At 46.9% G+C, this 26247-nt stretch overlaps 1 protein-coding gene across 6 annotated transcripts in view; it reads left to right on the top strand.

Annotated features, from left to right (window-relative positions):
- Positions 1-24912, top strand: part of TLN2 (talin 2) — a 396032-nt gene extending 371120 nt beyond the window's left edge. For all 6 annotated transcript variants that reach the window (XM_032481038.1, XM_032481036.1, XM_032481034.1 and 3 more), the window contains 7 exons: positions 4756-4861; positions 5640-5764; positions 17028-17153; positions 19093-19155; positions 19247-19429; positions 22242-22367; positions 23901-24912. In XM_032481038.1, coding sequence (XP_032336929.1) covers positions 4756-4861; positions 5640-5764; positions 17028-17153; positions 19093-19155; positions 19247-19429; positions 22242-22367; positions 23901-24029 — 858 coding nt within the window. In that variant the 3' untranslated portion in view covers positions 24030-24912. The remainder of the gene's footprint in view (positions 1-4755; positions 4862-5639; positions 5765-17027; positions 17154-19092; positions 19156-19246; positions 19430-22241; positions 22368-23900) is intronic.
- The last annotated feature ends 1335 nt before the right edge of the window (positions 24913-26247 follow it).

The following is a 26247-nucleotide window of genomic DNA, read 5'->3' as shown; positions in this document are numbered from 1 at the left end:
CTGGGAGCTGCTTTATGAAGCCGTAGACGTGCCTGTTGGGGCAGTGTCGGCCTCCTGCGTTTGCTGTTGGCTGGTTTATCGCGGGGAATTTGTTCTGCAGGGCGAGCAGCAGCCCCTCGGCCTCTGCAGCGACTGCAGTTCAGTATTGCTGCTGACCTGCAACACGAGACCTTTGACAGGGTTAACATTAGCCCTGCTCCCACCAGCAGAACTTTAATTTGGTTCTGTCTGTTGCCTGCTATTAGAGATCACGTTGACTTAATTGCAGAATAAAAACGGAACTCCTTTGCTCCTACCTTATGTGAATAGGGTGCTTTACCGTGGGGCCGTTCCCTTTCTTAGAGCCAGAGTGTGCACAGAGGTGGTTCTCTCTCTCCATCAAGGCTCTTTTAAAGACAGATACCCTTCACCACTCCGCTCTGCTGATTGAAGTGAGTCTCCCCACCACACCCTGAACTTTTGTGTCAGCTTTGCTGAGGCTTACAATACAACTACAGCTAACAAGCAATAAACACATATTTAAAGTGTACAATTTGAATATTGCTCTCCAAATACATCTGTGAAAGCAGAATCCACAATCAAAATAATGAATATACCCATTGTTCCTCAAAATTTCCAGGAAAGCACTGATCTGCTTTTTGTTGTTATAGATTTGTTGGCATTTTCCAGACTTTTACATAAAAGAAACTATATAGCATGTGCCCTTTTTTGTCTGGCTTCTTTGAATCGGCATCAGTATTTCCAATTCCATCCATGTTGTTACGTGTACCAATAACTTGTCCCCTTTCATTGCTAGTAGTAGTCCGTCACATGGATATATCATAATTGTTCATCTGTTCACCTGTTGATGGACACTGGGGTTGTTTCCAGGTTTGATTATTACAACTAAAGCTGCAAAGAATGTCCTGTATACAAATCTTTCTGCCTGTATGTGTTCATTTCTCTTGGATACATACCTAGAAGTGGAACGTTTATATCACAGAGTAGGTATATTTTTAACTTCTTAGGAAACTACCAAATTTTTTTTTTAAGTGGTTATTCCCACCAGCAGGATATGAGAGTTCCAGTGTCTCCTTGTTTTTGCGAGCACTTAGAATGGGCAGTCCTTAATTTTAGCCGTTCTAGTGGGTGTCTAGTGGTATCTCGCCACCGTTTTAATTTGTGACATTGAGTACCTTTTCTGTACCTGTTTGCCTTCTGTATGTCTTCTTAAATGAAGTGTCTGTTCAGATCTTTTGCCATTTTTATTGGGTTTTTGTCTTTTAGGCTTTTGACTCTTAGGTTTCTTTATATTTTCTAGATAGGAGTTCTTTGTCATGTCAATGAAAACAATGAACAGCAATCTAAGAAAGAAAGGAAAAATTTCATTTGAGCCAACCTGAGGATTGTAACCTAAGTGACAGTCTCAGAGAGCTCGGGGAAGGGGGCAAGGTCAGTGTATCTGTGGTTTTGGCAAAGGTGTGTGTGTGCTGTTCAAGAACATCTCTCAGCAGAAGACTGCTGCTGGTCATGAGGAACAGACATGTTAGTTGATGGTTTTAGTGCTTTTCTAAGCATGGAAAGATGCAAAAATCCAGGTTGTAAAAAATTTCTCCTAAAAATATCTAGCTGTCTGAGGGCCAGTTCTGTCAGTTTTCCTGGGGAACAAAGTGCTTCATCCTAAGCTTTGCCTTGAATTTCTTCCAGAGTATTTCGTAGGTCGTCACGCAGTGGGTTGTGACTTAATTCTTACAGACCAGATGGTGGACAACATGCTTTATTTTACAGTCCTTTCCCTTTCAGTCTTAACTTAGACCAAGAGTTGGAAGGCATTTTGTGACCAATTTGTTCCACGACACTGGGAATGTTCACTCCCAAGTCAGACGAGGATCTCATTGATAGGCCACTCGGGGTACTATTACTAGACTAGACCTTGTTAACAGTATCCAAAGGCCTCTGGACTGTCTGTCTCACTAGTCTGTTATGGTCCAAGAAATGGTTCCCTCTTATTGTTTCTTCCCATGTCTCGAATTACACTATTAAAATCATTGATCTTATGGAACTATATATTTGGTCAATCATTTAAAGTCACCTAATCATCATTAATTTTATCTGAGGCTCAGTCACACATTTGGTAATGCAAGAAACAATAATCTTGCAAAATTGGCAGAATACAAGTAATATAGCTAGTAACATTCATAAGGTCGTAAGTGGGGGAGAGGGTATAGCTCAGTGGTTAGAGTGCCTCCTTAGCATGCATGACGTCCTGGATTCAATCCCCAGTACCTCCATCAAGAAATGAATAAATAAACCTAATTACCTCCTCTCCTAAAAAAAAAAAAAAAAAAAGACGACAATAAGGTCCTAAGTAAATATATAAGTGAAGAATTTCCATTAGATGCGGCCCAGTATCTCCCCAGCTTGTCTGAACAGTCTGTTCTGCACCAATCAACACCTTTAAGGGGAATGATACATTGTCATCGTACATAGAGTTCACCCAAGATGTCTGGGTGTACAGGGTGAGTGGTGGGTCATCGTGACCCCTTACGGGATTAAGAAAGGAATGTTATCTTCTAAGGAGTTACATGGCTGACATCAGAAGAGGAAAAATTGATCTTTGTGGCTGAACAGGTGTTTCTGCTGTTGGGACGGTCTGGCTAACACACAATGCACATTCACAATGTGCACTGGAGGGGAGGGGAGGGAGGATGCCAAAGGGCAGAGAAGTTTTATGTTGAAATTTTGTTGCCTTGCTTTAAAATGTGGATTTTTATTTCATCACTCAAATATTTTTCCTGCAAAGACTTTCTCATAGGATGTCTTTTATATTTTCATTTCATAATAGTGTCTTGAGGGGTTGGGGACAAATGTATATTAAAAAAGAAAATGCAGCAATGCAGAGATTTGAGAAAACACAGAAAAAAGTGCAGATAGAACTTGGATAAATATGAAAATAAAACTACAATGTGTCTTACATCTGAAATAGTAAACATTTAGGACAACTTGTTTTGCTTATTTAATAGATAAGTAAACTGAGGCTTAGAGAGAGAGTAAGTAACTGGATCATAATTATTCATGTGCATTGACTCTGGAACCTACGTGTAACTCCGTTGTCTGCCCACTGGCTGTGTTAGAAGTAAAAGGCACCAGCCAGCACCCTCTGCCCCAACCCACCTGTCCGTGGTTCTGGTGCTCTTTTGGAACTGGCCTCGGATGCCATCATATTAGGACCCGTCTCCAGTAGTGTGTTGGTCTGTTTTTCACTCATCCATTCATTTGTTCACCCATTCACAGCTTTGTACTGAGTTAATACCTGCATGGTGATATGTGTAGGTAGGTCCTAGGAGGAGAGGATGAGAATAACAGAGCAGCTGAAATCACAGAACAGTAGCAAATATAAAATTCAGTAGATAGCAAGAGAAAGGAGGGTAAGGATAGATGCATGTGAAGTGATGCTCAAAAATCTTTAATCAGTTCAACTGCATAACATAATGTCTTCTATGCACTAGCATGCCTGAGCCTGGTCAGAGTGTGACTCCATTAACTCCCCCAACTCCAGAATTTTTAGCAAGCTTCTCTTCAAGTTCCCTTACAGTTTTAGGGCCTGAAAGACATCTTTTCCAGATTTGTGAGAAAGAGTATGATACCTGGCCAGGTGAAAAGGGAATGGGACGCCAATAAGGGAATTACCATCTAATGAATGCCTACTGTGTTCCAGGCATTGTACAGGATACTTCTTGTGTGTTACTCCGTTTGATTTTTATGCCAGTCCTGGGGAGTAGGCATTATCCCAGGGTTACAGATCAGAAAACAGGTTCTGAGGGCTTCAGTAATCTGCCCAGTGTCACAAACCAGGAGCAGGTGAAACCAGGAATTTCAGGATTAGGGAGGAACCAGATGGTGTAATTCAGATGTAAATCCATGGTGGAGAACAGTGAGGAACTCTCATCCCAATTTTACTTTCCATTCTTGAATGAATCTGAGAAGAAACCAGCTGAGATGTCCTTTAAGTTGGATTGGGGATTGGATTTCCAGTATCCTTTTTAACACCATGAAAAAAACCAAAAGCAAAAGACAAATTTAAAAACCTCTTTAAACTAGTTTTAAAAGAAGGAAAATCAGGTATAGCTCAATGGTAGAACGCACGCTTAGTATGCATCAGGTCCTGGGTTCAATCCGCAGTACTTCCACTTAAAGAAAGAAAGAAAGAAAGAAAAGGCTTAAAAAATAAAAGAAGGAAAATCCTCAAGACTTCTCCCAGGAGAGCTTGCAGTCCAGACCCTGGAAAGGGACCGCTCTTTGAGGAGAACCTCTCCTGATGAGTTGGCTGTTGCCCCCTTGGGGAATCTTCCTCCATGACCTCACCTGAGTCACATTCTTCTTCACATTTGCTTTGTCACAAGCACCAGCCGACCTGCAGCCTTGAGCTTTCGTGTTCCCTCAGAGCATTCTTACACTTTGGGTAATTTTCGTGTGCATATATTTGTTTTAGGTGCAGGTAAAAGGACAAATAAGAACTTCATCTCCCTTAGGATCTTAGGAAAATGTGTCAGAAAGACCTTAGGGAAACCCCTGGTTCCCAACTTTTCATTTCTCACCTGAGGAAACTGAAAGCCAATGAGTCTTACCTGTTTGCCTCTAAGTTTCTGAAGTCACTTGGTGACAGCTGCAACTTCAAATAGGGATGTCCAACTCTCTGTCCACCAGCAAGAGTGTGCTTCCTGTCCCAATGTCTGCCACGTCCCCTTAGGCGTTTGACCTGTGCTTCACCCGTAGATTCTTCAGAAGCCAACCCCGGAACTCAAGCACCAGCTGGCTGCTTTCTCCAAGCGGGTCGCCGGCGCCGTGACCGAGCTCATCCAGGCAGCGGAGGCCATGAAAGGTAGGCCGGGCGCTCCCGTGTCGCCTCGCGGGGCGGGGCTCGCACACCGAGCAGAGAGCGTGTGCGGCCGACACGGGCCCTTTCTGGGCAAATGCGGTCGGAAGGAGTACAGTGAGGAACCTTCCGAAAAGCAAATGGAAGTAGAATTAGACTTAAAAAGTAGTATCCTTGAGACACGTCTTTCCTCCAGGCTTTGCATTACGTACGCCTACGTAAAAGGCATGATCCATCTAGAACTGCTCGCTTCTCTTTTAAGGGTCTGGCCATTCATTTTTATCTGCATTTTCATTTGTCAGAGTATTTATTCTAATTCAAATAATATACTTCATGTATAAACAGTGGTCTCTGGGTACACTGTTTGCACCCTGCTTTATGGTTACACAGAAGCAATCAACTCACCAAGAAAAGATTTCCTCATCAGTTTCCCTGTGTTTGAGTTGAGGGGAATGGCTGTTCCTCACGAGCTCCCTTTAAGTTACAGGTCAGAGTAAACCTCAAGCTGGCCTTCGTCTATGAGACCTCAGTTTTTTGAAGCTATCAGTGGTGGCTGCTCCTGCGGTAGGGCTGTCTGCACAGCTGATGGAGAAAGCCAGGATCAGCCTGGTGCCCCCATCCCTGCCCAGCTGATCCTGGAAGAGCTGGCGAGAAGAGCCCTGGGGACAGTGCAGCTAGTCGGCTGGAGGAGCTCCCTTGCGTGCCAGTCCAGATGCTGTTTGTAATTAAGTCACTGCCCGAGATCTGCAGCTACCAAAAATGACCCTCTTTGGACTGATTTTAGGAACAGAGTGGGTGGACCCAGAAGACCCAACCGTCATTGCAGAAACAGAATTACTGGGGGCCGCGGCGTCCATTGAGGCTGCTGCTAAGAAGTTAGAGCAGCTGAAGCCAAGAGCAAAACCAAAAGTGAGTGTCCACGTGTGGCTGCATGATGGTGGCAACAGGCCTTACGGTGGGTGGCTGTGACATGGAGCGAGGGGGTGCAGGGAGCGTGTCCCCTGCCCCGTGATGAAACTAGCAAGCTGCAAACCTGTTCTGCCTGCCCAGCGCCTTTTTACAGGGCGTGGAAAAAACCCGAGGGTGAGTCTTTCAGATTCACCACCCGGAAAAACACCTTTGGGTGTCCGGAGGAAGAATCCAGGTATTTACAATTTTGATTTATAATCTATGAAGTCAAGCAGGTGTTGAATGTTTTCTATAGAAAGTCCCTGTTACTGAATGTGAGTTTGTCACCCTCCAGTTTTCTGGTATCCACAATGCTTCTTCCAGAGAAATAGCAATGCTGGGTCTCTCCTTTTCTTAAAATCAGTAGAGGGCAAGGCGAACCTCCAAAGTGGACCCATTAACAGACTTTTTCAGTACAAGCTGGAGACTGTGTTTGGCTGGTATATTTTCTCCATCTCTGTTTGTCATCTAGATAAGTTTAAAAACTTAATTAGGTTTATGAGTATGTGTTAAGAGAAACAGTCGTTTAAAGGAAAGAGACACTTTAAGATAGGGCAGTTTAAGAAAGGACAATTATTACATAAAAGGGTGATACGCTGGTGCTGGGCGGGGGGCAAAGCTCAATCTGTAAAGAAGCTGTAATCCCCCTGCCCCAGTGGCTGTCTTCATCGGGAAGATGGTGGAACCAGAGGCGGCCTCTTTATCTTTCTATTCAAGCAAGTCCCTGCTGGTCCCCATAACCTCACCTCCCTTCCAAGGATCCAAATACATTAGGAAGTAAAAACTGGCTTTTCTCTTCCAAAAAAGTTGGATTCCTCCAGTTTAGGTATGCCTAAAATTCTCCTTTTTTTTTTTTTCTATGTAAAACCAAAGGATGGAGTTTGGGTACTGGAATTCACCACAGCACTCAACCACAGTTCCTTGACTGCTGTGTGCAAAATCAACATGAGCATACAGTGAATCTGCTAAGCTTGTGGACATTCTTAAAACCATAAAATTCTTAGAACCAATCTCCCAGTCATCGCTCTAGACTTGGTAAAGGCATTTTTAGAATTTCTCATCAAGATGCAATTTAAGAGCTTTGGCTTCTGGTTTTTGGGTTTACCAGGGTCCTCTTTGCTGGCCTTAACTGGAGGCTCTTAGGAGGTCTCAGTTGGTCCAAGTTTTTCTCCACAAACTTCAGAGCTAAGTGTAGGTAAAAAGGCAATGCCATTTTCTGGTTATGTCTGTGTTTCTGCTTTATAAAAGAAGTTCATCGTGAGTGGATGTACTTTCAACCAAGAAGCACCACTGACGGAGAGTTAGAGACTTTATACTTCATTCGTTTTTTCTTTGCCTTGTCTGATCAACCACATACTTTCCTCTCCTGGGAAGGCTTCTGTCTGCTGGTGCTGAAGTCATGTCCTTGATGCTTCCTCCTGGAGAATTAGCCTGGCGCTGTTAACATTAACCCTTCACCGCATTCCAAGAGCTGCTGTCCCAGTTCCTTTCCCGTTGTCCTTTGCAAGGTCCTTCTGAGTGCTGTCTGTCTCTGAATTCTGGTTTCCCTCTGTCCAGCCTTTGATTTATCTCATGGTTCTTGATCTGCAAACCAAAGTCATTATAGAGTTCCTCCCCCATAGGATTGTTGATATAACAATTAAATGAGATAATTTAAGAACACAGTGTCCGACAGACAATATCACCATCACTGAAAATATGCTTCTGGAACTTTTATCTACTACCTCCTAGGAAAAATGCCTGAAAGAAATATTATTTCATAGATTCATGAGCTGATGGCCTTAACAAAAAGGAAAAAGAAAGGAAATGCAAAAGGCTCACATTGATTGAGCACCAGGCATGTGCTAAGCAACCTTATGGGTGCTTTACCTGGATGAACTAATCTGGTCCTTGGAACAAGTCCACAAGGCAGCAGTGTTACTGTCCCTGCTCTAGGAATGCAGAGTCAGAAGGCATTGACTGAGCTGGGAGCAGCGTTGTGTGGGGTCTGGATGTCAGTTACAGATCAGACCAGTCCTCTGGGCCTACCCAGTGTCAGAAAGCCTGCTACAGCCCTACAGGGGAAGTGTTTGGTTTCCCAGTACCCTTTGAGCCATTCATCCGACCTCTGGGAATCTGTCCTGAGGAGGAAGTCCAGAGAGGAGAAAAGTTCTGTGTGCATAAGAGGATATTTCCTTGCATCCTTGTTCATGGTAACAAGAATTTGGATCTGACCTGAGCGTCTCCTTGAAGGAAAAGTATATAGCTGTTAAAAATAATGGTCTTCAGGACTGTGTAGTGTGAGGATGCTTGTGACTTAATATTTAGTGAAAACCAAACAGGGTATGAAATTATGTACTCAGTATGATCACAACTTTGTAAAAAAGACACTTGCGTATGAAGGAGACCAGTGGGGGATGTACGGGAATGATGATGGAACTGGGGCCGTCAGAGGGTCTGTGTTTTAAATTTTATAAAACAACGTTTTAGAAGTAGCAGCACTTAAAAAATTAGTGATGACTTCTGAAGTCAGCCAGTGGGCACTCCCTACGCTGCCCCGGGATCATCAAACCTTTGTGTTTACAGTATGGGTGTTTTGGGGTTTTTTTAATTGAAATACAGTCAGTTATAATATGTCTATTTCCGCTGTACAGCACAATGTCCCAGTCATGCACATACACACATATATTTGTTTTCACATTCTTCTTCACTGGGTTTTTACAGAAAGCTAAGGGTTCCTTCAATTAAGATCAGAGTTGGCATAACTGTTGATTTGAGTCCTTTGCTTGGAGGCCCTGACGCGAGGTCACTCCTGTCTTCGTATTAGGAAGGGTGCGGGTGACATCTAGCGTGCTGTAGAATGATGTCCGTCTTACTCCACCCGATCACAGGGACTCCCGCCACATGGGTCGTGCTATCTATAAAACTGTGTTGAAGAAACCATCAGCCCAAACCACAGTTTTTGTGCTTGTCTGGGAGTGCCATCTGCTCTGCGGTAATAGCTACATGAAATAAAATATCTTTCTTGACTTCAAGAAAGAATGTTTCCCCCGTTTAAAAAAAAAAAATCCCCATCTGACACCAAAATCAACCAGTCTTTTGAAGTGTGCTGGTTCTACCCATCCGCTTACAAAACTAAAATCAATCGATCAATCACAAATCCTCAGGACACTGCGAGTAAGCAGTTGCTATGACATCTCTGTCCCTGGAACTCTGCACACAAAGCCACAGGCACCCACTATCCAGTGACTATGCTTTGCTTCCATAACTGGGAAGCGTCTGCACTGCTTTGAGGGATAGCTTTGGGGATGGGCAATGTTTTTCTTTTAGATTGTTTTGCTCACCACAGCCTCAGGTTGCCTGTTTTAAAGATAGAATGGTCTGGGGTTTAGGGAAACAATTCTTGCATATTCCAACCTCAGGCCCTTAAAATGTGAGCGCTTCTTTTTGCCTGGCATTGCCCAGACACGAATAACAAGCTGGCCCTGTCGAATCCATCATTTGCTTGGGAAGATGGTGCAAAGGCAACGTGAGGATGTCGGTGAGCTCTGGTGCATGTGCCTGCGGTCTCCCCGGTGGCGCCGTTTCCAGACCTGCAGACACCGTGTGCGCACAGACAGGTCCAGGGAGGTGCCGCTGTGGCGCCCGCAGCCTGCAAGGCTGTGCCTGTTCTCAGCTCAGTCAGACCTGGATGTCTCTTCTGCAGGCCTCTGTGTGATATGTTTGATATATTAGGTTGTTATTTAATCCAACTATATATCAAACATATTCCTACAGTGTCTTGCCCTGTCTCCGGGGGTTCCTAATATAGCTTGTAAGACCACAGGAAAGAGTATATGAAAATCACAAGTAGACTTAGCAGACGGAGTACTCATTACATTTCATCCTGCGATATTCCATCTCTTCTTGGAGCGTTTGAGTCCTGTATCTGCACTGCTAGATCATTTTATAGAAGCAAATCATAACTATTGATGTTTCATAAGAGCTTGAGATACTGTGTACAGCCTAGTTTCATGCAGTGACGAATCCTTAAGGGACGCTCTTGGTGGAAAAAAACTATGTTTGTGATACGAGGTTAGGATTATAACATCCAAATACATCTTGATTTATATTTGATTTTAGTTCAGTTTTATCTGGATCTTCAATTTAGAAATTAGTAATTTTCACGATCAAGCTTTCTGCAAAAACTCAGGCACAAATCAACTGTCCGTAACTTTCCTTCACACTCAGAGTACAAAATATATAAACCAACAGTGTGGATGGTGAGTCACTGGGCTTTATGTAAACCATGGAGGGCTAAATATATCTAATAAAGATAACGTAGTGTGGATTATACTCTGTCTGTTGGGTTTCCTGTTATAGATTACCTTGTCAGTAGAGGATGATAATATTTAGAATATGCCAAAAATCAGAACGTAATTCCATAGCCTAATTGGGTGCAACAGGAAGTTGGGGATTATGAGACATTTTTTTTCTGGCACATGACAGCCTTCTTTGGTTGGCTTTGACCTCCTCCTCATAGACGAGCCTGTGAAGTATGTGTGAGTTCATTCTGATCTCTCTCAACAAAAGACTGTGAGCACTGCTCTCTGGAAAGAGAGCTGTTGTGCTAATAGCTCAGTTTTTTGGAGCAGAAGAGCAAGTGCCCTTTTGCAGGACTTTCCTGAGTGTGTCAGCGGTGCCCACGCAGGTCGTGAGCCAGTGGTGGGGACTGCGGTCAGGAGCGCTTCCCCTGGGTGTGTCTAGGAGCCACTGCCAAGCGGCTCGCAGGGACTCTGCCCAGCGACAGGTCACAGCAGCAGCAGAGAAGTGATGACACAGGGGAGGGGAATACACTGTGGGAATCGCAGCCGCCAGAGTCGGGGGGGGGGGCTGTCCCTGGGATCCTTCTGCACTGCGAAGAGAGCAGTGGGTGGACACCAGCGGGGGCTCTTGCACACGGTTTTCAAGATGCTGCCAACATCAGCACCACCTTCGTGAACACCACCTTCACGCAGCTGGAGAGCGTGGTTCTCAGTTTTAAGTCCATTTGAAGCTGGTTGACCAGAATGACAAATTGACTGCAAGGTATTCTGAGGACCGAAAAAGCACAGGTTAAAGGACCTGAATTTGAAGCCTATACATTCAAATGGACGTATCTTTTTATTTCTTTTGGTAATTTTGCCGCTGACCAGCACGCTCTGCTGACGAGTTGGGTGAGTGGGAGAAGATGGCCCGATGCTGTGGGAGGAGACAGAGCTCTGTCTCCGTGGCTGAGCTGCGTGCGCCGAGCTCACCTGCGCCTGGCTGGTTCCAGGCCCGGAGACGTGAAGGGAATGAGAGAGAAGCTGAGTCAGGCTCTCGGCCGGCACGTGCTCCCAAGTGATTCCCCACCAGGTAGAGCAGTTGGTCCCTCAGACCCTCCTCAGACACACACAGGATTCATGTCACGGGAGCTTACAATGTAGCAAGTTGATCTGATTCAGCCTGAAAGAACTCTCATCTGTTCTTTGTCCATGCTTCCTAGATCGACGTTCAAGTGCCTTTATATTTGTTTTTGAGAGTATGGCACATCTTTAAGAATGTCTCTAACAAACAAAAATGGCAATTAAAAGATCATTCTTGTGGTATTTCATTCAAAAAATTCATTTAAAGTTAAATAAATAATTTCATTAAAAATAAAGCGGTGGCTCCTGTGGGAGAACCACTCCCAAGGTACTAATCACGCAAGCTCAGACCTTCTCCATCTGGCGCTGCGTAAACGTGTGGTTACTCCGCACTGGATGCAGAGGCTGGTCCCTCCCCAGGTTGCTGGCCTAACCATTTGGCAGCACTTTCTCTCTGTCACCCGCTCTGTTGACTGTTTCCCTGGAGTTTCCTTTGGGACCAGGCCAGCTGACCGGGCCTGGTCTCTTGGCAGTTCCAGTGGTTTGAAGAGGCTTCCCTTCTATTACAACTAGTCAGCGTGGTGATCCTGAAGCTAACCCACCCCGGGTCCTCTGGAAGAGAAGCTGAGGTGGCTCTCCTCCTGTTTGGGTCTTTGGGTACCGGCTCAGGTTCCCCCTGGGCACCTCTCAAGTCATGTCAGACGTAAACTGGTGGCAGCCAGACTTGCTGCTGAAAAAGGAGACTCGAGGCTGCCTGGTCCACTGGGGCTTCTAACTGTCAGGAACGTGCTTCAGTCACGTTACTTGAGTTCTTTGAAGTTTCTGATGTGATGTGACTTTGTTTTTAATTGCAAGCATTTTACAAGGCTCTCTGACACAGAACAAAGCATGGTTCCTAACTGGAAAGACGGGGCCATGAGCTGTGATCAGGTTTCTGGAGCCAGTTGTGAGAAAATCGACCATTGTGCCTGTCAGCTCTCAGCAGGACGGTGTCTCAAAGGAGGTTTTCAGGGAGGGAGGTGAAAATCAGGGCAGTGACCCTTTGGCCATCTCCTGTGGGTGGCTTTGGCCCATCGCCGTCAAGTGCATCAGGGGAAGGAGCTGCAGGGTTGCAGGGATGTAATTCACAAAGAAGAGGGCAAGAAAGAGGACCACGGATGGCAGCATCTTCCCTCTGCCAGGAGCATACCCAGGACCTCTCCAGAAGGATGGGCCTGGGGGAGGCTGGTGAAGATCCAACAGGATGGAAGCCGAAAGAGAGGGAGGAAGACGAAAAGGAATCATCATTAGAAGAGGCTTCACCTGGAACTGTGACATGGCGGGGCCAAAGGACCAGGAGGGTTGAGTTTGCGGTTCAAGATACAAACAGGAAACGTTTGCTACCTGCAGAAGGGCAGCTAATTCCCCAAAGTCCAAAGCCACATGACCAGAAAGGGCAGCGCAGAGACTGAAACCCAATTGTCCATCTCCGGCTTGGGTGTCGAGGGAAACGCGGGAAGCAGCGCGGACCCTTGACACTCCATTTCTCTTTGGTTTGGGTTTTCTATTTATCCTGTGGGTTCTAATCAGAAATGCAAGCTAGACCTTTTTTTAGAACTAAGAGTGGATCACAGGGTTCAGCTGAGAATCAGACTAGCTTCACTCAAAACCAGAAAAGTGGTTTTTAAAACCACAAAAGATACATGTAGGGATAGAAAGAATAGTGAAATCAATTGTGAATGCTTGCTGAGCATTTACTGTGAGTCAGTTATGCCCTGTGTATGTTAATGATGTATTTACAACAGCCCTCTCGGATAGGTGAGAGGGAGGGTAGGCTCAGAAAATGAACAAACTGCCATAATGATTATGTTCTCAGAATCCCTGGGAGGCCAAAAGGAAAAATAAAAATGAGGACAAGCTTCCCCTTTTCTGTCCCCCTCTCCACCCTCCTTTCCCCTCTCCTGCTCCAGTGGCACCTCCAGCTCCTGAAACTCAAAACCTGTCAGCAGAGCAGGAATCTCAACCGCTCCCCGCTCCGAGCGTGGGAAGCAGGCAGCAAAGGACCCAGCCCACAGTGCGGCCTTTCCCACAAGGGATCTCACCAGCCCTCTGACTTGTTCAGAGAGGAGCTCTGGAGAAGTTCAGCAAACAGGAGAAGTATCAGCAGAAGGGTGCTTAGACGTCTGTCAAAGCTGCCGAGAAGCCACAACTAGATAGAGTCTGCTGGACAGTCCAGGAAAAACAGTTGCTAAGAGCTGTGGGCGACACAGCCAGTAACCTTTTCAAGTGGAGAATAACAGGGAAGGAGCAGTGTACAAAGGATGAGAACGTGGATGCAGCACTCAGAGGCTGCAGCCAACGCCCTCACCAAGCAGACTGGGCTCTTAGTTTGCACACCTATGACATTAGTTTGCTAAGAGAGCCTCTTAGTAAAATGCTGCAGTGTTTTGCATCTGTCTGTGCCTGACTCAGTGTCCTGGACCACGAGTGCCACTTGAGGGATACGGGCAGAGCGTGCAATTAACAACCCACAGCCTCAACAGAGCAGGAGCCCGTGCTTGGATGTGTGCGTCCATTTATCCCCAGGACTCAGGAATGGAAAGTTAATTGATGTGGACGCTCACCCCATGCATTTCCCCTTCTCTTACCTTGTACGTTGTCCTCTGGCTGAACTCTGGAACTTGGAGGCTTGTCTTAAATAGATACATTCTGTCAGCAAACCTTTATCACAGGGGTTTCTCTGCCTCATTTTGTGCTTGAGAGACATACATTAGATGAACACAGTCTGTGCCCTGGAGGAGATCACAGGCTGCACAGTTATGCTAACTGGTGTCTGTTTCCCTTAGTCCAGGCTAGCGTGTCCCCCAGAGTGGCCCTTACCTCCTGCATCTTCAGCCAGCTCCCGGGAACAGAGCAAGGGCTGTCGTTAATAAGCCTGTTGAGTGAAAGCATTTCCTTTCGTTCTGGTGCCCTGGGTCTCCAGGTTCTTCCCCAGGGTCGCCTTGCTGCAGCTCCAAGTTACCATTCCTCTGCTCAGTCTCTCAGCCCCAGTGGGCTTTGTCCCATTAACACACCCTACTTTTTCATTGTGGTCCTTATTTAGGGAAGTCCTTTAAAGACCAAGCCAATTCCTTGTCTCTCCTTGTTTGCAACGTGGCTAAGCATACATCCTCCCTTTTCTTGCCGCCCTCCTACCGCTCCCCCAGATTCCATCCTGTATCCTGGTGGGAGCCGAAGCCAATGGGAACACAGAACTAGGGTGCTGTGGCTTTTCACCAAGTCCCCTTGGCTTGGGGAGATCTGGTTTTCTCTTAGGCTACAAGTTGTATGATATGAGGAAGCATCAAGCGTTTGTGTCTAATTTCAGCAGGAAAGGGAGAGTGGGCTTTTAGCCTTGATGATAAATCTGGATACCAATCCAGCAGACAGAAGGCAGATTTCATCTTGGAACTCTGCCCAAACTGCAACATCTAACTGTTTGCCCCCCATCCCGGTTGCCATCACAGCCAGCTTTACTAAGCCTTTTCTTGGGAAACTCTCCGGTACATTTTAGTGAGAGCAAATGTCTCCTAGAGATAAGGCATTCTCATGTCCATTTTAAAGCCTAGAGATATTATGGAAAGGAAAATAAAAATTTATCAAAGGGCATTACAGCAATTGCCATTGCAAGAAAAATCTGTGGGTGTCAAAAATATTTCCAAGTTGAGTGTCTATTTTAAGCATGAGTTTGAGAAAGAAAAAACAAAAACAAGGGTAGTGAAAGACATGGGAGAGGCCTTTTAAATCGGTTCTAATGAGAGAATTCTATCAGCTCTATCCATGCTCAGAATGAGCACTTAATTTTAAGGAAATTCCATTTTTGTGCAGCTTAAAATTTGGGAAATGAGAAATCAGCTGTGGAAGCAGACTCAGTGTTGGAACCCATAGCGTAGCTGAGGCCAGGACCTGGGAGACGTCGGGACCCACTGGGGGCCTCCACTTCCTCGTCTGCAAACTGAGGAGGGGCTCCCTTTGGACGGAAAAATCCTATGATTTCCCCAGTGCCTTAATCTGTGATAGCCTTGGCTTTCTTTTGCAGAACGGATTTCCAGAAAAGCTCTTAATTCAAGGTCATTGAATATACCTATCGGAGCCCAGTGTCATTTCTTTGTGGCCTTGGTATAGTGGTACCTTTTATGCCAGAGTGTCTTACAATGAGTTGTTTTGGGGTTTCAGTAAATAGATTTCATCTTCCACCATGACCTCAGGCTTCCCCGCCCCATAGCAAGGAGTCCAAGCTTAATCTACTGGCACTGAATCCATTTCTGTCCCGAATGCTCCTAGAGCAGGACTGCGTCAGAAATAAGAAAGAGTATGCTGCTTCTGTCTCAGAGCTTCTGAGATGCTGCCGTCATCCTTCAGACCCACTCGATGTGCACGGAAATGTTTTTATGATAATCCAGGTTATAAAAACAAAAATGAGAGTGGCCACATGTTGAACTATGAGAGAGCCGTAAAGAACAGGGCACTGGGGAAGCACTGTGCCCTTGTGTCCACATGGGACCATTAGTGAGCTGACATTGAGCCTCTGACAAGTCATTTCTCACCAGTGCCCGAAGTGGTGGCCTCATCTAGGAAAGGCACAGACTTGTGGAGGCAGAGGGGTTACATTTAGATCTCATCTAGACGCTTCCTGCTGTCGCGTGACCTTGGCCCAGGACCCCACCTCCCTCAGCCTGACTTTCCTCATTCTAAATATAAGGATAAAGATGAGGACAGTATGAGATTTTTTCCCCCTTTTTTGGGGTGAGAATTAAACAAGTTAATGAACATAAAGTGCCCGACAAAATACCTAGCACATAGTGGCCACTCTTAAAAACGTATCAATATTGTATAACATTGGGAACCAACTTATTGCCACTGAGTCTTACACTTAAGATTGGTTCAAAGGGTGAGTTTCGTGTTACGTGCATTTTAGCACTCACACACAAAGAAAAGCAGCGTTATACCTGGCCGTCGTCTCTCAGTGCCTGAGAGGCACCAGCTGCATCTTTAACCTCCTGTGATGGAAAGGGAAGTTAACCATGTTGACTTAGATTCACAGAACATGATTGCTGGAGGGGGCCTTGGAGGTCACCTAGTCTGACCACCCCGTATGGTGGTGCTCCGCCCCACCCTGCCGGGGACCAAGGTCTTTACACTTGCCCCACTTCCCGAAAGCTTCTCTTCAACTTTGCAGGTGTTGAGCAGCACGGGGCCGGGTGGTGGTGAATTTCAAGCAGAGGGGGCCGGCGTTCTTCCCCAGGTTGGGTTGTGCCTGGGTCTCCGGGTGACCACGCAGCTCTACCCTGATGTCCAGTCACCTCAATTTCTTTCTCACCGCTGATGACCTGTGGTCGGCATGTGCTCTGCTCAGCAACAGAAATGCAAATACTTTCCTACTTTTGTGTTCACCCAAAAGAAATAAGGCTTTTCACAGCTAACAGTTATCTTTCTTCTTTTCAACCCATCTTTTTGAGCCTTAAGCTCCAGGAAAGTGTGACCACCACCCACTCTTTGGATTTTGATAATTGGTTATTTTGATTTGGGGTATTGACGCTGATGGAACCATTCGAATATATTTTATTCACAATGAGCTTGCATCTCCTTAAAGATTCTACTAGAAAAAGAGTCTTAGAATTTCCTGATTTGAAATGTGCACGAAATCTCAGTGCTGGGAGATTTTATCTTTGAGAGGTGGGGTTGGGGAAGGCAGCAGAGGGAGAGGCATCCTGCCAGCTTAAGCTGGAACCCTGGGTGTGGTTTGTCAATAGAAAGCAGTGCACAAACGAAGAGCCAGGTGACCACGAAGGAAGTGGTTGGGCAGAAAGCGCCCTGTGGGGATGTGAATTGCGTGTGATGCGGTTTTCTTTTGGTTATAGCAAGCGGATGAGACCCTGGATTTTGAAGAACAGATCTTGGAAGCTGCTAAATCCATTGCTGCTGCCACAAGCGCCCTGGTCAAATCGGCCTCGGCAGCCCAGAGGGAGCTGGTGGCCCAAGGAAAGGTGTGTAAACCTCGCTGGCCGAGTGGTGGAAGGTTCATGCGGCCGGAGCCTCCGAGGACCGAGGACTCTGCCTTCCCTCCCTGAGTTGCCCGTCTCTGTCCATCTAACCAAACACCCTGTTTGCTTAAACATTACAAACAGAATGAAGGGTTTGGCTTCCAGGCCTCTCATCTAATTCTTATTAGGGAAAGTTCCCACCCCAGACAACAGTCAGGACCTGAACAAGACATTTGGCTTCCTACAGTACCTTAGTCTATTTAAAGATAAAAACTGTCATGTTTCCCTGGTGGATGGCTTCATAAGCACCATAGTCGGGGGCTTTCTAATACCATTTCCAATGCCAGTGACTCCATCCATTCTTCTAGCACTGTTTAGCTGAATGCTGTCCAAGTCTACAGTGAGCATTTCCCTCTGGTCAAAAGGCCGGTCTGGTTTTGAAGCTGAGATTTCTTGGGTCTGCTTCATCACCAGTCCCCCATTCCATCTGCATTAGCGTGAAAGCGTAGTTCTTTTTCAGTGATCCAAAGGATTTATAGTACATTTGACTAATCCTGCATACGGGAAGGTCTTCCAGTTTAAAGTTCTCCGTGTGTCCTGTGTCTCCCGTACACCGTGGACCCACCCCATCTGTACATCTTGCAGAGAAGCTTCTCGGTCACACAGGCACCACAGCAATCCTGCAGGCTTGGGAAATGTCGCCATAACTGTCAGTCACTTCTGTTTGATATTAAAAGACCTTTGCTGTCGGTGTGCAGATGACAGATGTGATGGTGTGTTGACCTAAGAACGTGTAATACAGACAAGAGTTATGGCCAACCAGTGGCCTTCCCTCTGTCTTCCTCCCACAGTTGTGTCTCTTGTGAGCTTAGCCGTGTCCTGATCCAGCCTACATACATTGGCTCCTCTTTATAAACCATCATATAATACATTATCCAATATCGTGCCCAACTGGCATGAATCTGTCCTTCCATGCGTCTCATTTATCCCCTGTAGACCTAGCAGAGTGCCGACCTCACTCACCAAGGACTTGGTGACTGATCATTATGTAAAGACCAAAAATGAATCCTGGAGAGGCACATCCTACCTAAAATTTCCATTTATTTCAACACTGATAAAGAGCCATCTACGTGGACACATTGCTAGATACTAGAAAATCAAACTTGAAGATGGCCAAGCCCCTGTCCTCTAAGGAACTTACATGTTCAAGCATTTAAGGAGTTGGTAAAGGAGGTTCATCTGGACTTGGTGAACTATGATTATATGCAGGACCGTGGGGCCTTACCTGACGGTCAGCAAGCCCCGATGTGGTACCTGTCATTGCTGACAGGGAGCCCCGATTTCTTATTCACATTAAAATACTTAAACCTTACCTCTCCAGGCCCCTCCCACAAGTATAAAAGCATTTCCTCTCGAAGCTGCTCCCACTGCATCTGGTCAGAAAATGTTACACTTGTTGGCATAATTTCTAGATAGAAGTGAAGATCGTCTTACTTCCAGCCTCTGACTGCTTTCCCTGCACCTGACAAAATGGTCTGTGTTTCCTTAAGATAAGGATCTGCACTCAGTTGTGTGCATCCCTCTTTCTAACATCATCTGCCAGAAGAATCACAGTGTGGCTTTCAGGGTCCATAATCAGGAGAGACTGAAGTTTCCCTTGGCCCTTGAGTGAAGTGAAGGCACCCTTCCCAGAAGCTTGGTGCCTGGCAGCTAAATTGAGGCTGTTGCCTCCAAGGCTGCCTCCTTGTGGCCCCGATGAAACCAGCCAGGATGCGCAGCCTTGGGACGGCCCACGTGGGAAGGGTAGGCGGGAGTCCCGAGGTGGCCCCGTGTATCTGATGAGATGCTTTTCTCTCTAGTTCCAGGCCAGGGGAGGGTCTGAGGGCTGCGGGTCGCCCTGCGCCCTCCCGCTCTCACTGCCGGTTTCTCATCTCCACTCTAGGTGGGCTCCATTCCCGCCAACGCCGCGGACGACGGACAGTGGTCCCAGGGCCTGATTTCTGCCGTGAGTCGCCCGCTCCTTCTTCCCCATTGGCTTTGTGCATCCCCTGAGGGAGGTGTGGGCCTCGGGTCACTTCTCTGTTGACTGTCCCCAGGCCCGGATGGTGGCAGCTGCGACCAGCAGTCTCTGCGAGGCGGCCAATGCCTCCGTCCAGGGGCACGCCAGCGAGGAGAAGCTCATCTCGTCCGCCAAGCAGGTCGCTGCTTCCACGGCTCAGCTGCTCGTGGCCTGCAAGGTGAAGGCCGATCAGGATTCAGAGGCCATGAGGCGGCTACAGGTAATGGTCACTGATGCTGGTGGGAAAGTACTCCTGTTGGAGCGGGTAAGTGTCGCCGCAGGGGGCGGTCTCACTTCCTTGGCATGACCCACCAGGCCTTCCATCCGCAAACTCTGTCCCACGTTTCTCATTTTCCACCTCGTGTGGCCGTGCATCCCACACCTGCTGCCCCACCAAAGTGATGTTCTCCATATGTGCCTTCTGGTCTCATGCCTTAGGGCCCTCCTCCCCACCAGCCCAACCTTGCTGAACTCCTACTTGTCCTTTGTGACACATCACCAAAGCCACCTCTTCTGGGAAGCCCTCCCTGACTCCCAGTCAGTCCCTCTTCTGCCCTGCCAGAGCCTCTGGCCAGACCACTTACACTTCTTGTCACCTGGTACCCCCACGTTTATCTTCCTGTCTGCCTTTGACAAGGCAGTGAGCTTCTTAGGCACAGATCTTTATCTCTGAGTCTCTCACGCCTAAGACGGCTCTTGTTCAGTGTTTGCTAAAGAAAGGAGCAAAAGGATGGAGGAATTTATGAGATGTTGCTAAGGTTTCCCAGAGCCCCGAGAACACACTTACGAAGGTGACATTTGAGTCCTGCCCAGTGCATCTAAGTTTTCCTGATTGTTTTAATTATAAAAGTATTTTAAACACGACAAAGGAAACGTCAGAACAAAAAAAGATCACGTAGCCTCAACATCTTCACACGTCAGATGTTTTTTTCTCTTCCCGTTTCTCAGAATACTTTTGTCTAGTTGTCATCATCACGGGAGACATTCTGCATTTTTTTCTCAACATTTTATCAGACTTCTTTTTTTCCTTGAAGAGAAGGCTTCACAGTGGCTCTATGTAGGGCTCACTGGTTCATTCTTCATGAGTCTCATTTTTAATGATTGCATGATATTGTGTCAGCTGATGATGCCAGAATTTCTCTATAGACGTTGGATGTTTTTATTTCTGATTTTCTAGAGGTTCATTATTATAAACGTTGTGATGTAAATTGTTTATGTTGCTAAAAATGTTTATGTCAGACATGAATAAAATCGTAAATGGCAGAAATATTTGAACAATTCCATCGACACTCAGGACTCATTGTATTTTCTAAGTTCTAAAGTGCCTCACCATTGTTGGGTCCTCGTGTGTCAGTCTCTCCCTGACACCCCTCCCTCACCTTCATTTTCCTGCTGGCATAAACCCAGAGGGGAAATGGGGAGCTGCATGTCTGTGAATGCATGATTCGTGGGTTCTGGGGACACTTCTTTGGAAAACATCTCGAGTTAAGAGAGACCTGGATTCAAGTCCAGCCTCTGCCATGGATTAAGTACATGGTCTTACACAAATGGTTCCAAACCTTTCAGGCCTTAGTTGTCTCATCTGTAAAATGGGAGTAGAGGTACCTGCACCTGGCTCTTACGAGGGTCAGGAAGTGTGAAAGTGCTTTTGTAAGTCCTAAGTGTTTACACAGGTACAACCCAGCATCATTCTTATCATCGTGACTAATTTAACCGGATGTAGCAGTGTCGTATCTGAATCCCTTTCGGTGACCCAGAGGTTCTCTGCAGCTATGCAGACCTATGTTCAAATCACAGCTCTATTACTGACCAGCTGCAGGATCTTAGATGAGTTACTCAACTTCTCTCTCTCCAGAGGAAAGTGGACTAATGACTTCTGACCTCATAAAGCTGTTTTGAGAATAAGCATTTGATGACTGCTTGTCAGATCCTAATTGGCTTCCCCCTCCCTTCTTGTGCAAGCCCTCATGGTCCCCATTGGTCACTTTAGGTCACCAACCAGACGAGCCAGCTAACTTTGAACGAGAAAAGCACTCAACTTTCTGATGGCTAACCCCCAAGAACAAGTCCTGGACCCCAAGGGGGCTGGGCAAGGACTACAGGAGGTTTAATGAAGCCTTGAACACCAGTTGAAAGAAATTCCAAACCTCAGGGGGCAGAGGTCAAGTCCCCTGGGCCATGTTTTTGGGGCATTAAGAGTAAGCCCATGGGGGCTGTCCCCCTTACTGAAGATCTAAACCACTCATTGACAGGTTCTTCTTTACCTGTCTGTAGCATTCAGCCCATACTCGCGACAGAAAGCCCCGCTGGGACTCTGAAATACATCGGTAAAGGCCTTGGTTGCTGTGGGGCTCCTACTCCTCCCACGCAAAGGCTTTCAGAGCCCTTCATTCCCTCAGAAGTCAGCCAGTGAGCTCCAGGCCTGAGTAGCCACTGTGCCAGGTGCTGGGGGTGTGGAGATTCAAGCCACAGCCCCTGCCTTCAAGTTCCTCACTGTCCAGGAGGGAGAGAAGCAACCACATGTGTGATAAGGGCTGCAAAGAAGCCAGCACGGAGCTTTCCAGAAGCCCTCGGGAGGGTGTGGCTAAGATCAAGGCAGACAGAAAAAGTGATCTCTGAGCCAAGTCCTCAAGTATGCCTCAGTTGGATATGGTTGGGGGTGGGGATGGTTTTCTAAACAAAGAGGCAGCCCCTGAGCATGCTTCTGTTAACACATGTATCATATTGCTGCAATCTTGTATTTACATAATTATAATTCCCCTCAAAAATGTGTGTTCCTTGGGAGCCGGGAAAAGTATCTTATTAATCTGTGAATGAGCTATGGTTAGGCAGGTTCCAGTGTTGGTAGAATCAGTGGATGGATGGATGGATGGATGGACAGACAAGTAGATGATAACTAGAGAGAAATTGTGTTATGTATAATTGGATGGCAAATTAATGCATAGTCTCATGAACTGTACCTTCATGTCTGTTCTTGCTGAATCCAAGTGGCTGTTTCTAATGATCTAATGTTTATTTTGTTCCCTCTCCAGGCAGCAGGAAATGCTGTAAAAAGAGCCTCAGACAATCTCGTTCGTGCCGCCCAGAAGGCAGCATTTGGCAAAGCTGATGATGACGATGTTGTAGTGAAAACAAAGTTTGTAGGGGGCATTGCTCAGGTTTGTGATCCAATCCAGACACTGTTTACTCCCAAGATGAGCAATGTGTTATAACAGAGGCACAAACTAACAGTGGCTTAAACAAGCTGGAAGTTTATTTCTCCCTCGTGAAACAGTCTTGGGTGTAAGAAGTCTACGGATGGTGTGATGGTTCCTTTGTGTCTGAGACCCAGACTCCATCTGCCTTACATTCCTGAGATGTTGCCTTGGCCACTTGGTCTAAGATGGCTTGATAACCACCCCAGGTTTCCAGCCAGCAGGGAGACGGAAAGTTAGGGCAGGCATGACTCTGAAGTTGCCTACATCACTTCCTCTCATATGCCATTGGTCAACACTTAGTCACATGGCCAGCCTAGCTGCAAAAGATGCAGGAAAATGTAGTATTCTTTTCTGAGTAGCAGTGTGTCTACCTAAAAATCAGGGATTCTACTATAGAAAAGGGAGAAAAGAGGATGGGAGGACAGCAGTATTATCATTTAAATAAAATGATGCATTTGGGGCTGCTACTCACTACAGACTTTTGACCCTAGAGAAAGAATGAATGGTGACCGTCTTCCCAGAACTTTTACAAGAGTAGGTGGGATTCTGACTTATGCAGATCTGCATTCCTGTGCATGGTAGTGGGAAAAAAAGGTCAGGAAACCAGGCTTGCAGTTTAGGATGTGTTAATATAAATCCTTTTTACGAGACGGGTTTTCCTCCAGGAGCACTGAGACCCCATTGCTGAAGTCAGTCATTCCCATGACTTTCTCAGCTCTTCCTGAACCACTCCCTGTGTTTGGAAATAACACTGGATGCGTTTTTACCAGAATTGCTTTCTTGATAGACTAGTTCCATGACAAGTTCCACAAAGCAGAGTCTCTGATCAAACAGGTCTGGGAAACACTGTACTCCAGCCTCAGGTATAATGATGCTCGTTAGTCTAGCAAAGATTCTGAGAAGGCCTATGGGAGAGAAATCTGCTTGGCTTTCCTGAACACAAACTTTTATTCTTTTCACACAATACCTATGAACTCATATTCCTCAGATCACACCATAGAAGCAGAAAATAGACATATGAAAGCCATTGAGTAGTTAAGAACTCCAGCTTTAGCCTCAGGCACACTTGAGCCAGGCCCTGCTCCTCTAGCTGGGGCACTTCAGGGAAGGGGACCCACATCTCTGAGCTTCAGCTCTCTCACTGGAGAAATGGGACATTGAATAGGACGTGCTTCACAGTGTTGCCGTGACGATGGTGGGACCCTCCCCGTGGAGTGCTTACACCCAAGCCTGGTGCACTGTAGTGATGCAGTAGATACTTGCTATTAAGTCGGTGGCCAGAGGTCAGCTTATTTTCTTGGATCAACGGGGTCATTGGTCTCAAAAGCAAACCATGGCCCAGAGGCTGGTCCCCAGAGGTAAGAATATTTTGTCCCAGGACACGGCTGTGGCTCACTGTAGCGGAGGCTGTGGGAGCCCGTGAGGCTTGCCGGGGAGGGGAGAGCAGTTTCCTAGACAGTTTCAGATACACCCAGCTTGTTGTTTTCCTTCCAGATCATCGCCGCCCAGGAGGAAATGCTAAAGAAAGAGCGAGAACTAGAAGAAGCCAGGAAAAAACTGGCCCAGATCCGCCAACAGCAGTATAAGTTCCTGCCCACCGAGCTGAGGGAGGACGAAGGCTAAGGCCGGAGCCGAGACGGCACGCCCCAGGGGACGGCTCTGCGAGAGCCGGACAGAGGTGTCCCTCCTGTGGCCGGGCACTGACCTGGGACTGCCTGCCTCCCCCCGGGTGAGCCCGGAGCCCCGAGCGCTCGTCCTCACACCTCTGTCCTGCCAGGCACCGGCTGCATGATCGTGATGTCACACGGTACAGTGTCCCACCCACAGCTCCTCCGCTGCCTCCCCCCCGTGCCTCCCCGTATCTCAGGAGAGAGGGGCGTAGGTTTCACCAACTGTTACCAAAAAGGAGAAGTCAGTATTACGTCGTCCTCAGACACTCGTGCTTCTGCTGGTCCTCCTCTAGGCCTGCTCCCCGGCCTGTTGTGAAATTTTAATAGGAAAGAAAAACCAGCTCGGGGGAGAATCACTGATGCCATAGACACTCAAAGATACCCTTCTCCCTCCCAGGAGAAGATGGACGGTGGAGTTGGACACGGTTAATAAAAGCCAGAGACATAAGCCAGTGTGGACTCCAGGAGGGCAACTTGGGCCCACCTGCCATGTCTCCAGCACTGGCTCACCCAGAGGGTGGAGAATTCCTGCTCCTGTTTGCACGCTTTCTTGCCTCAGTGTGTAAGCCCCTTATACAATCTAGACCCAACTTGTATTCTGTGGCCCAGAAAATCGAATGATTATTTTTTTTCCTCCATGATCCAAGGGCAGAGGTATGGGGGACTGTCAGGGCTGGGGGAGCAGGGGCTGTAATAAAATGTGTGGGCTCCTTACTCTGCGGAGGCTGCTTCAGTTCCTACAGATTCATCCGCACAAACCCACATCCCCCAGGCGACAGGCAGTACCTTACACATGCAGAGTCGGGGTTCAGCTCAAATAAAGCAGTTCTTGGTGACTCTGTTTTCTGGGTCCCACGTCAGCTTCTCTGCTCTCAAAATGGTCACAATTCAGGATTCTGCTTAAAAATCTGTTACCTGTCCTCCAACCTAAGATGGACGTTTTCTCTGTCTTAATAGCTCTAAAATCCAGATGTATTCTAAGATCATTATGAACCTTTAACAAGATAGTTTTGCTAATTAACACATCTTATCAGCAAAGACACAGTTTAAGATCATTATGAACCTTTAACAAGATAGTTTTGCTAATTAACACATCTTATCAGCAAAGACACAGTATTTTCAGAGTCTGCCTCCTGGATCCCACACTTGCAGAATTTTGTATTATTTCCCCCGCCCTTTCTCTTTTCTTTTCAGGGCCCTCTCCTCGGAAGGGCATTTTAAGATGTTGCACTTACCTTTGATCTGAGCCTTTACCCAAGACAGTACATGAAGGGTGGATGACTGGTGGGACAGAGCCTAATGCCAGGTAGCAGGTGTCTTTAAAAAAAAAAACTCGTCAGGGGAAGACGATGGTTATGGAGGTGCGTGGCTTTCAAAGATGGTGACCGATGAAGGCAGTCATCCTCCGCTTCTCTGCAGCAATGGGGTATCACACCTCCTATTTCTTCACATTAGAGCTTGAAAATCCTACCTGGGGGAAACGATGCTTTGGTCCTCAAAAAAAGTATACCTGTAGGCCTTGCCTGGCGGTCTAGCCCATGCCGTGGTGTTAAAATAGAATTAAACTCTTGGCAGCTTCCCATATTTATAAAAGACTTAGATTTGTAAGTGCTACACTTAGTAGAATTCTTTTCCCAGCCAAGTAGAAAGCTCCAGGAAATACAGTGGAAATGAGAAACAAGTGGAGAGGGCGTGTGGGGAGTTGGGGGTGTAAGCGTTAGCTCTGACGAGAGGGAGCTGGCCGAGCCCTGGCATCTCTGGGAAGAGCCAATGAACTTCTGGCTCGCCGCCTTTGCGTGTGGGCGGTACACCTCTTCATACTGTCCTGGGCTGCACCCCCTCGGACCTGAGGATAAAGGCTGAGGGCCCGTGGACTGGGGGCACTCTCCAGGGGACACTTTGCAGATAGGAATGGGGTGCTTTCTGAGGCTCAGTCAGACACAGGGGCTCAAGGTCAAGATGTGTCAATGGCCTCAGGTAGCAGGGCTGGGGGTCCCCTCCACGGCCACCCTCACCCCCTTTTCTTCCAGGCTGTGCAGTGGCTGCTCCTCTTTTCCTTCTCCTTCTCCTCGTGCCCTGTCACAGCCTGGCATCCCAGGAGCCAGGCAGGGCAGGCAGTGAGCTCTCTGTCCCTGCCCGAGAGTCATTTAAAACCTCTGCCTCTGCTGCTT

The sequence above is a fragment of the Camelus ferus genome, chromosome 6 (genome assembly GCF_009834535.1).
Source record: "Camelus ferus isolate YT-003-E chromosome 6, BCGSAC_Cfer_1.0, whole genome shotgun sequence".
Taxonomy (NCBI): Eukaryota; Metazoa; Chordata; class Mammalia; order Artiodactyla; family Camelidae; genus Camelus; species Camelus ferus.
The sequence above is the reverse complement of the archived record's forward strand: the minus strand, read 5'-3'. Positions and strand labels throughout refer to the sequence as shown.